The sequence below is a fragment of the Cetorhinus maximus genome, chromosome 8 (genome assembly GCF_964194155.1).
Source record: "Cetorhinus maximus chromosome 8, sCetMax3.hap1.1, whole genome shotgun sequence".
NCBI lineage: Eukaryota > Metazoa > Chordata > Chondrichthyes > Lamniformes > Cetorhinidae > Cetorhinus > Cetorhinus maximus.
Genome location: NC_135886.1, coordinates 78,018,275 through 78,036,000, shown reverse-complemented (window position 1 = coordinate 78,036,000; position 17,726 = coordinate 78,018,275). Strand labels below are relative to the sequence as shown.

At 40.2% G+C, this 17,726-nt stretch overlaps 1 protein-coding gene across 1 annotated transcript in view; it reads right to left on the bottom strand.

Annotated features, from left to right (window-relative positions):
- Nucleotides 1-499: 499 nt before the first annotated feature.
- klf5l (Kruppel like factor 5 like) overlaps nucleotides 500-17,726 on the bottom strand; it is an 82,624-nt gene continuing 65,397 nt past the window's right edge. The window contains exon 5 of the mRNA XM_078547091.1: nucleotides 500-3,817. Coding sequence (XP_078403217.1) covers nucleotides 3,639-3,817 — 179 coding nt within the window. The 3' untranslated portion in view covers nucleotides 500-3,638. The remainder of the gene's footprint in view (nucleotides 3,818-17,726) is intronic.

Sequence of the window (17,726 nt, the reverse complement as noted above, 5' to 3'; positions counted from 1 at the left end):
TTGAATTTATTCAAGGCAGAGTTAGACAGATTTGTGTTTGGCAAGGGAGTCAAAGTTTATGGGGGACAGACAGGAAAGTGGAGCCGAGACCACAGTCGGATCAGCCATGATCTTATTGAATGGTGGAGCAGGCTCGAAGGGCCATTTGGCACTTTGAGCCTGCTCCTGTGTTCCTGGGTGAAAAATGGCAGGTCGTGATTCAAATCAGCAGTACACCGACTGACATCAAGATCCGCCCACACTGTATAGTTTTAGTGCATGCCCATACTGAACTCCTTCAGTGATGTGGTATTTGGTGAGGTCTACACCAGAAATGGTCAGGAGCATGTGGTTGCCATTTTTCTCCTAAGCTGGTCCCTGTAGAGCCAAAGCTACCAGTGCTGTGGAGCCATATTTTGTGGTCCTTATGTTCTATGCTATGAGCCATTTACTTTTTTAGTTTTATTAATCAATACACCATCGAAATAAATTAGAAGTCCAAGGAAATGAACAGAGTAAGTTTAACCTATAAACAGCTTTTTATTTTGTTCCTTTTCTCTTATTATACAGTACAGCTTTTAACAAAATCCCAAATCATTGTATATTGAAAGATTTTTGTTTTAAAACATTCATATTTTTGATTTTTTCTTCAAATTTGTGAAACGCTACATTATAAAAATAAGTGATACATTTAAAACAAACCAAAGCAAAACTACCACCATTTTCTTCCCCTTTGTTCTGAATATAAACATTACTTTAACAACTTATAAAAATTATATACATTACTAGATATCCCTGTATTTACATACCAATGTTCCTTAGGGAGCTTGATAGAAAACTAACGTATAATTAAAAACGTTATGAGCCACAAGTTTAGTGTAAACTTTCCATCCAATAGTACACAACCCCACACTGAATCTTCCACCAAAGTTAATCATGCTGCATGCTCCTTGCGTAACATTTGAATTAACATGGATTTAGTTGGCTGATTATATTATTCAATTAAGTGTCCCAAAATTAATCTTTTGCAATTTTTCAAGTGGTTTAGGGGATTTTTATCCCCTTATTCTCCTTCACAGTGTTAGACATTCTTATCCATGCTACCTCCTTAATTGACAGTGAGGATGGTCCAACGTGCGAACCAACAATTACTGCTGTCAATGTTAACTGCTTCACTTGCTTTATTTACTGAATCACTCTCTCCCCATGGTGACTCATTCAAATTGGTAAAATTCTCCCCAGAGGATTTGTGAATGTCATTGTTGGTTGGGACTACTCTTTTTCCTTTTCCAACTGAAAACATCCGCAGCCTCCATGTGAGAATTTAACAGGCAATATGAAACAAATGTGGGTAAACGGAGTTAAGATACTTTTAGATCAGCCATGATCTAATTGAATGGTGGAACAGGTCAGATGGGGTGAATATAGCCTACTCCTGCTCCCATGTAAAAGGCCAGGGTGAATTTTCAGTGTAAAAGGGTTTTACCCCAAATTATGAGCCACATTAGGGAATGTTGGGAGTGGGGAAGTGAGTGAAAACTGGTCTGTCTGTCAAACCCTGAAATTTGTGTGGCAAAGTTCCTAAATGCTTCAGCATGATAGCTGCCAAGTGTCCCCAAATTGAATCTAATTAACCTAGTTCCTGGGAAGCCTCAGTTCAACTCTTTGCACTTTCAGATAGACTTTGATGACTGCAGTATGGTCATAGCCTTACACAATTGAAATGGGTATAGGTGTGTCCCTTCATACACTGTGATAGGAGCACATCATTAGTTCATTTTTCAATTTACTAACCTATTGCCATTCAGTATCTTTTCAAATTGTTTGCATGTACAGATAATACCGATTTGTGATTCCTTCCATTAATTTGCAAAGCTTTCTCTAAATGAAGTGCTGAGACATATGAGGATATATGTTCAAAAGAATATCAGCAATATATGTGAGAATATCCATTATCACTGTTTTAAGTAATGCTGAGATTGTATGAGGGACATACATTTAACTTTGTTGGTTACTAAATTTCTTAACCAGGATGATGATCAGTTCAGTTTCTTGACAAAAATTCACAGACAGCAGTGCTTATGGAAACTAGCTGGATTGGGGTATAAACATAGTGGAGAAATGTATAAAAAAACAATGCTTGAATCAATCTTAAACCAAATCAGGCCATCAAAATTATTTAAAATAGGTAATCTTAAGAATAGCCAGCAGTCAATGGTTGGATACATGATGCTTGTGTTCACTAGTCACAATAGTTTGAGTAGCCAATGACCGTTAGTAGTTGTAGCATGTTTTCCACCATGCATTATATCCAGCACTTTCTAAAAATATTCTTCCTCACAATGTTCAATACCCGAAACTAGTACTTAAGGCAAATTGTCTACATTCAAATGCCTCTCGTCGATGCAATCAATATTTAGCAGTTAATATACACCGAGATAATTAGAAGAGTAACAGTATACTTTAAACAAGAGTTCTTGGCACAACATAGAGGTAATAGTCAGTTTGTTTTAATTAAGGGTTAAATTGCAAATTAAGACATTTTTCTCAATTTTTAGCATAATTACTCACAACAGTTGATCATTGTAGGAGAACAACATTTACTTTTGTTTCTTAAAAAAATAATTGTGGAAATAAGAGCTTTAGGATGTACTATAATGGCTGGATGATGTATACTGCTGTTCAGATACCTTGACTGAATGCACAGTTGGAGTGAGAAGCATTCCTGAATCAGTTTGTGTTGCAGTTGTTGTAGGTTTTACCATGTTAGGTATTATTAGTGCTACAGCCTAACATGAAGTGCCTTTCTTCAGAGTTTGTTAATGGTATTTGATTCTACCTATCTTCCCATGCAGCCTTAAAACATTGTTTTTCCAATATGAACTAAGAAATTACTGTAAAATATGTTACAGTAAGAATGTTCAATGCATACATACTAAGTTCATTAACCCACAAGGGTAAATTCAGCAATCCTGTGCTCCTAGTGATGAGATTGCAGGCCACAGATATGGTTACAATTCTGTAGTACTGATTCTTCAAATTGTGCTCTCGTCAATTAAGGCTTATCTTAGAGGTAGGGCAGAATGGTTCACTAAACTCCTAAATGTGTTCATGTTATATTCCTCTCTCACCAGGTGCTAACTTATTTAAATTAAACATGTTAACGTTCTGTTAATTAATATAGAGAGGAATAAGATCCGAATGTGGTAATTGTTTATACAGCTTTCAGTCATTTCTAAGCTATAATGTAGTACAGGTGCTGTCTTGTCCCTTAACTATATAACCATTTAAGCATGGCTGTCAGCTAATTAAATTCCAAGATTATTATGAATATCAATTTATTGCTGATCAGTAATTTGTTTCCTTAACATTATAGTGGTTTCTAAAACAATCTTTCAGGCATAGGATAGCAGGCCTTTTTCCAGGAAATAAAAAAATAAATAACACAAATTCTATCTTTTTTTGTGAATTAAACGCTTTGCATAATTGGTTTCCAGTTAACCAACTGTTTCTCCCAACAGTATATCCTTTCAAAAATATGAAGCTATTTATCTCGTGTGTGTGTGTATGTGTGTGTGTGTGTATATAATGGCAGTACTTTGTTCATCTGTACACTTTAGAAATCAGCCACACTCATTGTCTGGGTGACAGGTATTGGCTTAGTTTTGGTGTCTCTTCATGTGGAGAGCCAAATGATCTGAACGCGAAAAGCAGCGACCGCAGGCAACACACTTGAAGGGTTTTGCTCCTGTGTGCTTTCTGTAGTGTCTTGTGAGTTCATCGGAACGGGCGAAACGCCAATCACAAGCGTCCCATGTACATTTGTATGGTTTCTCACCTGTAATTGAAACAGATGGATGTCAATAAAGTGGCTCCTTTACAGCCCAAGGGCACTTTAAAATACTCATAATCTGAAGAAGAGAACCAAATACCTGAATTTTAAAGATTACTAAGTAAATTTCCATGATATTTGCACTTAACTCAGTGGACGAGAGCTATTTCTAGTCATCTAAATGTAGACAAAAGCTGAAAATCTACCTGCAGACCCTGCTGATTGGCCCAAACTATTTTGAGGGCTGGGGCTAATTTCAACTTATTTTAACATGATGAACTGTGAGCACTGTTTATGCTCTTCCTGGCTCCACACATTTAAAATTTTTTTTTTGGCTTGCCTTTAATGACCGCTGGTTAAGCTACTTATTGCTTAATGCCAGTGGGTGGAACATGCATGGCCCACTGGTATTTCAAAATTGTCTCAAGGCCCTATTGTATCATAAGACCCTGATTACTACATTAGAAATTAGGCTCCTGTCTGAAAGATGGCTGCCTAAATAACCCATGAAGAGGCCCTCAGGAAAATGGCAAAGGGAAGGCATGGGGCAGTAAATACATGTCTGCAATTTTTCATGTCACTTCCACTGGGCAGAGGGAGTTAAAATTGACCCCATATTTATATATTAAAAACAGTTCTTTTTCTCTTTTAAAAGATTTTTTTTAGAAATAGAAGCCTAGATTTTATAATTTGGTCCACTTTAGAACCAAATGGCTAATACCACCCCACAAAGATCAGCATTGTAACATGCCACATGGAGGTAGAGTCAATGATCAGGTCACCATTACTATCAATGGATGTGCCAGTCTTTTGTTACACAGGAGCTGCAGTGCCCTTGAAGTAGATGGTACAGTTTATATCCAACTCTCATCTGGCCCAGATCGACTGAAAACATGGGACTGACAGAAGATATCAATGGTAACACAATGTGGGCAATAGCAAATTGGCATCCTGTTTTACTGCCTGCATGAGTTTTGCATAGGGTATAAAATGGATTGCTGATTCATCATCATCCATTTTGTATTATCGATGAAGATCAATTTCAGCCTCATAGCCTCCCACAGTCCTTGTCATGAAGGTGTATCAGTGTTCTCTGATGCAGTACCATGGCGCAACATACTGATATGAATTGCTTTCAACATTATGGTAAATCAGGTAATGATCTACTTAGTGGTGCCATTGTATCTGCAGTTCCAGCATCCTTTCTGAAGCAGGCCTCCACATATATTAATCATCTTGCAACCTCTGTCTGCAGATGTGGATATAACAGTCCTGCAGCTGATCATAGCATCTGGTTTCATGCACCCTGATCTGCCTGGAAAACCTGCAATGGTGTTCTCACTCCTCTTCTCCATGCCTGGAAACAATGCCATGGAGAAAAGTGGGAGGAGTACTGCTACCAGAAATCCATGTACTGGCATGATAACTGATGGCCAGTAGCGCTAAATCTAAGTTAGAATATGAACCTATTCCAGTGACAAGATTGACTGCAATATATTGCTCTGGAGGTGTATCAGTGGGGTTGGATCTACTGGAGCTCTTCAGAGTGAGCATGATGATGGAGGGGGTTTGGGGATGTGGGGGTGCATGAGAATCGGGCGGGAGTACCCACATTAGATTCCTGATGCCGGGGAAAACTATCCCTAATTAAGTTGGAGGCGGAAAGGTCCTGGTGCAGGAATCCAGCCCACTAGCCATAGGAAGGCAGTTAGACAAATTAATGAGCCACTTAAAGCCAATGATCCCTGAGCCCACTGTAATTTAGTGGTGGCTCAGGGATTAAGTGGGATTTGCACGGCTCTCCAGTAGGCTGCCCAGCAAAACCCTATTGGGTTTGCCAGAGATCTTGTGTGGGGTGGGATAACTCATTCAGTGTCTGATCTAGGGACCTGGCATTGCGAAAGCCACAACCTTCTCCTTCCCTTCCACCTCCCTGCTTCTCCCTCTCCAGCGATCCCCTATCCATGACCCCCAACTTGCTCTCACTCAACTGTGTTGCTCCTGGGTTGGGCCTCGGTGCATTACTGGCAGCGGCTACTGCTCCCAGTGGCACTACCAGCAATGCCAGTCCAGCTCTGGATTTCCCACCTCATTGCAGGTTTAATCACATGGAAGGCCTGACATTGGCCAGTTAAGTACCTGGCGTGCATTTAATTGCATTGGACCTCCACCTTGGAAGTGAAGAGTTCCTGCCAATTCTCTAACCATTGGAAGGATCCCGCATCACTGGAACAAAATCCAGCCCAGTATTTCATTATCATTCTTCTTCAGCAGGAGAAACAAATCATTGACATTAACTCTTCAAGCCTGGAAAGGACAAGGTACTACTTGAATCTCGCCAGCCAGTGCTGGCAGCCTCTCTGACATGTACGGCTGAGCCTGATCCTATTTTTCTCCAACATCCACGAGTATGCCCTGCAGGTAGGAGTTATTATGTAGTGATCAGACATGATATTCCTAGCCACTTATTCCCTTTCCCCAAATAAAGGATATTGAAAACAACTGTAGAGCCTCTAATACTGCCTGGGCTGAGATCAACTAATTTAGCAAAAATCACGAAAGTGTAATCTAGTTTTCGTAAAGAACAAATACAGTTCTTCAAGGCCACTGGGGTTACTTGAAAAATACTTTGGATGTAACATGGGGGAAGGATTTGCATTCAAGTTTTGTTTTTCCTATGTAGAAAATACAGTCTAACTATTCCATTGCTTGAGTTGACAGGCATAATTCATGCAGGTTTAAACGCAATCAAATTTCACCAGTGTACCATGGCCTAATGCCAGTCCACTGACATTGAATGAGTGTGTATGAAACTGTATGTCCAGAGCTAGTTTACATTTCTGATAATACAACAATGCTTGCTCAGTGTTGCCAGGTATGCTTCCTGACAGGAAAATTATAACAAAGTGCATATAATTATGTGGATGAAAATAATAGGGCTTTTGAGATTCCATGTACTGATAAGACTGTAATGTATACACAGTTGTATTCTACACTGGAACAGGAGATGGAGCTGGGTTAACAAATTAAGTGATAGCTGGGTAATTTAGTTCACTGACTGTCCTATGGGGCGAAACAGAAAATCATCAGACTAGAAAGAAAGAGATCGGATTCATCAGTGACCTACTGGGTAAAAGCAGTCTGCCGTACAGACTAGAAAGTCATTAGTTCAAATCTCAGCCTATGTAAGTGCCCATGGAACCATACCTCACTAGGTGTCACTAGGTGTCAGCTGTGTAGCACTCTTGCCCGAGTCAGAAGGCTGTAGGTTCAAGTCCCAACACAAAATCTAGGCTGACACTCCACTGCTGCACTGTTGGAGGTGTCATCTTTCAATTTAGACATTAAACCGAGGCTATGTTTATCCTCTCAGAGGAATGTGAAAGATCTCATGGCACTGTTTCAAAGAAATGCAGAGGAATTTTCCCTGGTGTCCTGGTTAATATATATCTCTCAATCAACACCATTAAAACAAATTCTGGTCATTATTGCATTGCTATTTGTAGGATCTAGTTGTGTGCAAATTGGATATTGTGTTTCCCACAATACAACAGGGATTAGAAAATCAGAGGTACTTCATTGTCTGTAAAGCAGTTTGAGACATTCAGATTGTGAAAGGCGCTGTATAAATGAATGTCTTTCTTATTTGTGTTAATGCTTACAAAAACAGGGGAATTGTGGGAAGGACAAAATTTAAAAAAGCTGAAGGTACTGGTTTAACTTTTAAGTAACTTCCTAGGACACCATGACTACAACAAAACCTTAGAATCATAGAGCGGTTACAGCACAGAGGGAAGCCTTTCACCCATTGTGTCTGTGCCGACTTTCTGCAAGAGCAACTCAGCTTGTCCCACTCCTCCGCCCTTTCCCAGAGCCCTGCAAATTTTCTCAGTTTAGGTGCTGATCCAATTCCCTTTAGAAAGCCATGATTAAATCTGTTTCCACCACACTCTCAGCCAGTGCAATCCAGATCCTAGCCAGTTGCCATGTAAAAATGTTTTTCCTCATGTCACTGTTAGTTCTTTTGCCAATCGTCATAAATTGGTGTCCTCTGGTTCTCAACCCTTCCATAAGTGGAAATAGTTTCTTTCCGGCCCTCATAATTTTAAGCACCTTTATCAAATCTCCTCTGAACCTCTGTAAGGAAAACAAATTCAGCTTAACCAATCTATTCATGTAACTGAAGTCCCTGATCCCTGGAATCATTTTCATAAATCTTCTCTGCACCCTCTCTAAAGGCTTCATTCACATCCTTCCTAAAGTGTAGTGCCCAGAATCGGACACATTTTTCCAGTTGAGGCTGAATCAATGTTTTATAAAGGTTCATATAACTTTCTTGCATTTGTATTCTATGCCCTGGTGCCGTATGCCTTTTTAACCACTTGCTTAACCTGCCTGGCTACCTTCAAAGATTTGTGCACAAAAGCCCCAGGTCTCTCTGCTCCTGTACCCCTTTCTAATTGTGCTCTTTATTTTAAATTACCTCTCCTCATTCTTCCTGCCAAAATGTTTCACTTTACACTTCTCTACATTAAATTTCATCTTCCATGTGTCCACACATTCCACCAGCCTTACCAAGGCTTCTTGAAGTATATCCTATCCTTCTCATAGTTCACTACACTTCCAACTTTAATGTCATCTGCAAATTTTGAAATTATGCTCTGTATACCCAAGTCTAGGTCATTAAGACATATCAAGAAAAGGTATGGCCCTAGTACCATCCTCTGAGGAACCCCACTGTATATAATTCACCAGTTCAAAACACAACCGTTCAGCATTACTCAGCCAGCTGTGTATCCAAGCTGTCACTGTCCCTTTTATTATGCTGGCAAGTAATAACATGGCACTTTATCAAGCACCTTTTGAAGTCCAAATGTACCATTTCAACCATATTACCCTCATCAACCCTCTCTGTTACCTCATCAAGAAGCTCAATCAAGTTAGTTAAGCATGATTTGCCTTTAAAAATTCCATGCTATGTTTCCTCAATTGCCCTGGATAATTGTTTCTAAAGACTTTCTGACCACCAGGGTTAAACTGACTGGCCTATAGTTGCTGGGTTTATCCTTACATTCTTTTTGAAGGGTGCAACATTTGTAATTCTCCTGGCGCCATCCTGTATCGAAAGATAATTAAAAGATTATGGACTGTGCCTCTGCAATTTCCACCCTTACTTCCTTCAGTATTCTCAGATGCATCCCATCTGATCCTTGGGACTGATCAACTTTAAGTACATCCAGCCCATCTAATATCTCCTCTTAATCCATTTTTTGGCCCATCCAATGTCTCAACTACCTCTTCCTCACAATGACGTTGACAGATCTTCTTCCTTAGCATAGATAGATGCAAAGTACTCATTTAGTACCTCAGCCATGCCCTCTGCCTTCATGCATAAATCCCCTTTTTGGTCCCTATTCAGCCCCACCCCTCCTTTACCATTGTTTTACCATTTATATGCTGATAGAAGACTTTTGGATTCCTTTATATGCTACCTACCAATCTCTTCTCATACTCTATTTACCTTTCATTTCTTTTTTCCCCTTATCAACATGATGTCTGTCATACACTCCTTTTTCTGCTTCATCTTACTCTTTACCCCTTTCATCATCTTGAGCGCTCTGGATTTAGTTTCTGTACCCTTTCCTCCTTGTGGGTATGTACCTTGACTATACCTGAACCATCTCCTCTTTAAAGGCAGCTCATTGTTACATTATAATTTTGTCTGCCAATCTTTTATTCCAATGTACCTGGTCAAACAAGGAAGGAGGCATTGCTGGATCTAGTTCTCGGGAATGAGATGGGTCAAGTGGATCAGGTGTCAGTAGAGAAATATTTTGGGAACAATGATGATAGTATTATAAGATTATATAAGATTTACCTGGGACAGATCCATTCTCACTCCACTGAAATTTACCCCCTTGCAATTAAGTATTTTTACTCTTGATTTCTCCTTTTTCTTTTCCATGGCTAATCTTTATTTTATTTTACTATCATCACTGTTCCCAAAATGTTACTTTACTGACACCTGATCCACTTGACCTATCTCATTCCTCAGAACTAGACCCAGCATTGCCTCCTTCCTATTTGTCCAGCAACATACTGATCAAGAAAATTCTCCTGTACACACTTCAGAAACTCTTTTCCTCCCTGTCTTTTACACTATTGCTAACCTAGCCTATCTTAGGGTAATTAAATTCTCCCATTATCACTACTTTATAGTTATTACACCTCTGTAATTTTCTTGCAAACTTGCTCCTCTATATCTTTCCTGCTAGTTGATGGCTTATAGAATGCACCAGCAGTTTAATTTTACCTCTATTATTAATTAGATAAAAACATATTATGTAGAGATTGATAATTACACAGAGGTGGTGGCCCTGTTATGGAAAATGTCTTTTAAGTACAACAGTACTTAAACACTGTAAAAGGGACTGGAGGATGTTCCATGCCAGTGGAACTGTTGTTAATTGTATATCAATTTGGTGTTAATTGTATTCAGGTAGTGGTTATCAATTGCAGACTCATATTTTGAAGCAGGCTAAAAGAGGGCTTTCTGTTGGAGGTACATAATGGGTAGAATTTTTGGGTCTGCAAGCAGGGGTGGGGCACGCTCGCTGACACGTAAAATCATGCGCGGTGACATCGGGCAGGCGTCCCGGCATCACCGCGCATCATTTAGATTTTCAGTTCGGCAGGTGCGCAGCCGACTTGGCTATGTGCCCGCCGAACTGTCAAAGGCCTATTAGGGCCTGTTAAAAACTAATTGAAATAATTAAATGAGCTGCCCATCCAACCTTAAAGTTGGCGGGCAGGCGAAGAGCTTAGGCGGCCTTCGCATTTTTCGTGGAACTTCATCCACGGGTGGGATGAGGTTTCATGAAGTGTTTAAAAATTCAATAAAAATTTTTTAAAAATTGACATGCCCCAGCTCATGTGACACTGTCACATGAGGGGACATGTTTTAAACATTTGTAATTTCTTTATTTAGATGTTTAAAACTGAAACAAATCTCCCTGAGGCACCTCTGTGAGGCTTTTTTGCCACCACCACCCGCACAGGGAGCGCATAGCGCTTCCGGGCAAGCGTCACGCTGGGCGAGCCTTAATTGGCCTGCCCACGTAAAATGGCGGCGCGGCCCCAATCGGGGGCGATGATCGGGTTCGCGCCCATTCCTGCACAACCTCCGGACGGGGGGAAATTTCTGCCCAATATGTCTCTATAAATAAAAGCTTATAAATGAATAGCGACTGGGCTCCAGTATTCTATCTTTCGCTACCAGGCTATCCAAGTTTTGACAACTGAAACCCACAAGAAATCAATGGTTTCATCGGGCAAAAAAAAAGAAAAATATAGTTGTTGTAAACAACATGCTGTGGAAATAACTGCAAAGGGTTGGATTTGTGCTTTGTCAGAAATGTAAGTTTTTGAGAAGTGAATTGCTACTTGTTATTGGTTTGTGACTTTTTTTAACATCAAATCACAAATCTGTTAGGCACTTATGTTTATGTGCTAATTCATTTTATGGAAAACAAATGTTTGTATCAATGGTAATATGGGGGAGCTTCATTATTATTTGAAATATCATTATACTAACATATGAAAAGAAGGGAGGGAAAAGGCTATTGGGCTCATCAATGTGTACACCCCAGCTGCTGGACAATGCAAACCTGCGCAACACCCTCAGTCACAAATAATACTAACACTTGAGGATGAGTTTGACATAGCCTGCAAATCAAAACTTCTGAGAATACCATTGGGTGGAATCGCCCCAGATTTGCACCAAGTGCAGAGGCGGGTCGGAAAAAGGACGTTTTATCCGCTGGCCGCAATGGCAGGTATTCACGCCGTATTGTCCCAATCCCACCTCTTTAATCATGCATTCCTGGTGACTGTTTTGCTGGTGGGCAACCTCTGATTCACCCCCCATGCCGTCACCTCGCCGCTTCCTCATGCCAGGTGCCAGTTTTAACGTGTAGCTGTGTGCAGACCTCTCAGTGCTTCCAGCCCAGCACTGCTGCACAGAAGACTTGGCCCCGAAAGGCAAGAAAATGCAGCTCCTGATTCAGTGATGCATCCCTGGGATGCCTCCTGGACTTCGTTGGACTGCCGCAATTTCCTCTACCCCCGCTCTGGCCGCAGGAAGCCCATCAGTGTCTCTACTCTGGCTTGGGATGCGGTGGCAGTGGTGGTCAGCGACAACGCTGCACAGAAGAGGTTCGCCATCCATTGCAGAAAGAGGATGAATGATCTCATCCGTACTGCCAGGGTAAGGCAACCATCTCATCACTCTAAACTCACACACTCACAAGGCCATCACACATTCACTGGCATCTCACTCACTGCCAGCTCAAGGGACATCACCACTCTGTCTCTCACACATACCCTCACATCTCCATCTGGACTCATCTTCTCTGAAGACTGCTTCCTCAGCCTTCACCCTCTTGAGGCCACTTGCACAGTTCAACATGTGTCCTCATCCACACTCTGGGGTACTCCTCTTCCGCAGTAATGCCCTAGCCCTGCAGCCTCTTCCCTTGCCTGATGCCACTTCTACCCCTTCCCCAAGCAAGCAGACGTGCCCGGATGATTCAGTGTGGGGAGGATGATTCCGGCGAGCTGGAATTATAATTAAATGCAGATGTATTACAATGAAGCTTCCAACATGCAGCGGCGGGAAACGTGGCCCACCATTGACGGGCGGAGCAGACAATTGCAAACTGGTTTCATGACATCGTGAAACCGATTTTTGGCCTTTCTGCCATACTGTCCACTCACGTCCGCCATGATGCCTGACACCAGCAGGCACGGAAAATTCCACCCATTGTTACTTACTGTTTAAACAAAATATTAAAAAAGGTAGTCGAGAAAGAAAAGGATGGTAATATTAATCAGCATTCTTTGAGTTTTAAAATGAGTGACACTTTCTCATTACCTCATGCACTGCCACTTTGATGTATCACGCTCTCTCTCAGAAATCACATATATAAACCCTTGTATTTTCAGGTTGCAAAGGCTATTGATCTCTCTTCACATAATTAGATTTTTACCCATTCATCACTTTGTTTGCGCTTCCTACTAAGCACTGAGAGGTAGAAATTCCTGACAACAGAACAATAGCAAGAAAATCTATCTGGTCTCTCTGTCTTCTGGTTAGCAGGCCAACACGTAAGGGTCAGATAATGAGTTCTTTTGGAATAGGTTCTGCCCAAGTCAACAAATACTTTGTAAATAGAGGAATATACCAGGCTGAATTGCTTTTTGCACCAAGGTGTGGTCCAAATATTAGCACATGTTTTCTGATAGTAGGAATAATAAAGCCAAGGGAAGGAAATTCAGAGGTACTTAGACCTCAAATATTTGCTTTTTTGTTGGCTAATTTGTTTTTATTAAATGCAATTATTTCCTTTATTAAATGATTATCATTTTTCAATAAATACCATGAAGTTTACAACAAAAATAAACATTCAGTTTGATATTAGTAACTGCCGGGCAGAGTCCAAGTTCTTGGGTGAAACACAAGAGCTTAGCAACAATCGGCAGTACAGTGACTTGAAATGAAATGATATTTTCAGCTACTTCAATGGTTCATTGAATAAATAGATTGCAGCACAAACACAAGCAAGGCCCCAGATTCACCACCAGTGTGCCCCAGGTTAAGAAGGGATGGAGGAGGAGGGTTGGGATACACCTGGCAGATTGCTAATAAGTGACTCCCTGCAGGCAAATGGGAATGATTAGATCAAGTTTTGCTTCAAAGGCCCCCATGATGTTCATGTTCTTGCCAAATTCTGACAGCCCAAGTATGAGTTCTGCCTGCTATCATCAATTTGTAGTTTAGGCTCCACTGGTGAGCAGATTACAAGGAAATTCCAAAATAATAGCTGTTTGCACTTTGTGGGGTGGCAGTAGCCATTTTATATAAAATGCATAGCACAGAAATGGACCATTTGACCCAACTGGCCCATGCTGGTGCTTATGCTCCACACTATCCTCTGCCCAACCCATTTCATCTTTTAAGTAAGTGCTTGCAACTTCTTTCTGTTTTAATCAGTTTCCTTTTAAAATTGCTTCTCCCCACAACTCATTGCATCTTTTCTAAAGTTATGAACCTTCCCAACTGTCCCACAGCACCCTCGAATGGAAGATGAATCTCATGGGCACTGCTCCTAATCATCCGGAAGAAGAGTAAAGCTTTGTGCCTGTGGTTTGCACCTTCATGCTTTCTTCCCTGCTATTCTGACCCACGATCCCACCAGGACTTTCTAACTCTCCCTATCCTCTGGGTTTATACATACACAGACTGTAGCACACTATCTTGTTTTGTTCAACATGTAATGAAGTTATAGCCATGGAGATATTTACCATCACATCCACTGGTCTGTGTTGCACTCAAAGCTGAGAACATATTTTCATCTGTAGCATTCTTGTAGCAGTTTGTTTTAATATTGGCAACAGTTACACTTATTCCTGCTTTATTTTAAACACATCAATTAGGTCACCCTTCAAACTTCAAAGCTCAAGGAAATATAAGTCACATTTATGCAACCTGGTCCATAACTTAATTCTTTAAGCCCAAAATTGATGAGACCTGATCAATACTCTGTACAAATTAAGTTCCCCTTGCTCCCCCGGGACTCACTCTTCCTCAGCAGAACTATTTACGTGATGTCTTTAAAAAATGCTCAGTTTATTTCAATGTAACCTACTTATTGAGAAGCTATAGGGTGCTACCAGTGGATACCAGATGCTTGAGAAGCTGAACCACATGCATTGAATCAGAATTATTTCCATGCTAGAAATAACTATCTTTTGGAGAGAGCTCAAGGTAACATTAGGGTTTTCTACCCCTCTTGCTTGGATGTCTGGAAGTATCCAGCAATTGTAGATGAGTGCCCCCTCCACCCCAAAACAATGTTGCTAGCAATTTAGTAGGTAGAATTTGCGCCTGTGTACGTCCTTCGTCTGCTCATGGGAGGCCTCCCAGTTCTCTAAACATCTCGTATGACAATTGCTAGTGCTACACTGCAGCAAGTAAAGACAAAATTACTGGAGGCGCAATCATTATAAGGTAAACGCGTAACTTTTACAAACTGTGGGAAAGCTGTGTGTTATCAGACATCATATGATTAGTTGTCGCATGACCAAATGCCTTATGACTAAATGTCACATATCAAGCATGATTCTTCCAACCAGAGTTGGCAACCCTATCACTTAGCAAGCCACCACAACAGTTAATGGAACTGATATTCTCACAATTTAGTAACATTGGAGCGGTCTCCCATCTATTTGGCTACTTTCCCAGCTTGAGATGGCTGCGTGGATCTCGAGGGACTTGTGGCAGGGATTCCAAAACTGGAAAAAATCGTTCAAAACACTAATTTTAAAAAAGATGAGAACAGTGCCTTCCTGTGCTCTGGGCTCCTGCAAGAAGGAGCTAAGTAATTAAAAACCTTCCCTGAAGAAATCCTAAACCTTGAATCCCTTAAGTAGGTCTCCAGCAAAACAAAATCCTTGCTCCATGGCTTGTTCTGCTTCATAGTTATGCAGTATGTCAAAAAAACCCAGAGCAGAATTCTCTCAATAAGTTAGCACTAAGGTAAAGATTCAAACCAAATATTTTATTTGGTCAAATTCAATATGGCAAGGAAGTAAAACTCTGAGCCCTTTAAAAATACTTTGTTAATATGAACTCTTAACTGGCTGGTATATATCATGGTATATACTTTTAAATATCAGTTTGATTTGCAAGTGTGTGAGTAGCTCAAGGTTACTGTCAGAACTAACCAAATGGAATTCTTTCATACTGTTACTCTGCCCATTACCCGCTGTGTTGTTTATTAGTTCATCTGCTCGAATGTGTGACACACAATTAGTTTTTATAGAACTTATAATGCACAAAATTTTGGCTTATTTAGTTTAAATATTGTATATTTATAAAATCTTACAACGTTTCACATAAGACTAAGCAAAAAAGCTCTTGGACAAATATCAATTTACAATAAAAATGAAGGAACAAATGCTTGCATTGATGTAACACCCAATCAGATTGAAACTTTCAATGTATTTAACATTAAATAGATGATTTGTGCAGTGACTATATTTAGTCAAAAGAATATTCCATAAACAGCCATGGATTGATCTGTTTTTGGCAATGCTCGTTAAGGGCAGAATGTTTTCAACAGGAAACCAGAAGAACATGTTACTTATCTCTGAATGATGTCATGTGATCTTTACTATCCATCTGCATAGCCAAGGAGATGTAACATGATAATTGTCCATCAGATGTGTAATTTCAAAACATTCTTACACCAAAAATAATAATTTAGTTCCTCTTGTAATCACTGTACCCTCCAATTTTGTTTTGTAGTGCAAGGGTCTTTTATTTTTTTTTTTTTGCATGGCTGTGCACAGGTGGTAACTTAAAGGGGTTGACTTGTGTGTGCAGGTTGCTGCAAGGCTACACAACTTGGAGGGAACGTTGCTTGCAATACTGATTTCTAACTAATCTGTCGTGTGAGCGTGATCCAAGGTAAAGGGTAAATCCAATTGTTCCTTCCTCCCATGAATACAAATTCTGTGATGGAGTGCATTATGTGCCACTGCTTTATGTAAACATGCTGCCAATTGTTTGCAAAGTCACTGCTGTAGCCTATCCTGGGCTTCCCTGAAGCCTATTCAGTATGTGCTGTTAATCATACAGAGCAGGAAGGTGCAATGTTTAATCCCCCCGAGTTGGTTAATTTCCACTGTTTTGCTGGTAGTACATTCCCAGATAGGTTATTTTTGTTATTTGCTGTTTTCCAGTGGTTTCCTATTGGAAAATACATGTGCAGATAATAAGAAAATGTGAAGCTATGATATCATAATTGTTGAATAGACTATCAATATTCATAAGAAAAGAAATAGGAGCAAGAAGCAGGTCCCTTGAACTTGCTCCACATTCAATAAGATCATGGTTGATCTGATTTATGGCCTTAACCCCACTTTCCTGCCTGCCCCCCATAGCCCTTAACTCCCTTGTAGATCAAGATCAGCCTTAAATATATTCAATGGCCCAGCCTCCAGCTGCTCCCTGGGGTAAAGAATTCCAAAGATTAACAACCCTCTGGGAGAAGAAATGCCTCCATATCTCCATCTTAAATGGAAGACCCCTTATTTTGAAACTGTGCCCCCTACCTTTAGATTCTCCCATGAAGGAAAACATTCTCTCAGCAACTACTGTGTCAAACCCCCTCAGAAGCTTATATGTTTCAATAAGATCACCACTTCACTGACCATGCTGCCAAATTACTGTCCATGATATATTTGAGGGCTACTGAATCTATGGAACTATCATCCAGCAACAGCCTTTGAGAGAGAAAGGTAATTAGAGAGAAACTAATTCATATGTTGGTAGGTATTGAAACAACTCCCAACAACAGATCTGCCATGAGTGATGTCCAATGGAAGTTAACATGAACTACCCTTCAAATTATACTTGAATTTTTTCTGTAAAACAGAATTTGTTGTTGAAATCAAATTAGTCTTTAATAATTGAGCAACATGCTATCAAAGCATGACTAAGGCAGCTATTAAGCCAGCAAAGATAAGCTTTTCACAAGATACAAGTGCTGCACACTGGTTTGTGTGGGTCACCATTTCCCAACACTTAAACGTTATCAGTGAAAAAGCAAACAGAACTAGATAAGTAGGAACTGAATGGGGGAAAAATAAACTTGTTTTTCTCTGTTTGTCAGGCTCACAATCAATTTGCACAGCTTTTCAGACTAATATAAGTGCTAGATATGGGCACTTTAAAGCAATTCTCAATTTTCAAGCACAGGTGAATATTAACATTTTGATTTCAGCAATGCATGTGTCTGATCACTTAACACACATCAAGCAGCCTACAATCTTTACAACAGCTTCTCATGAA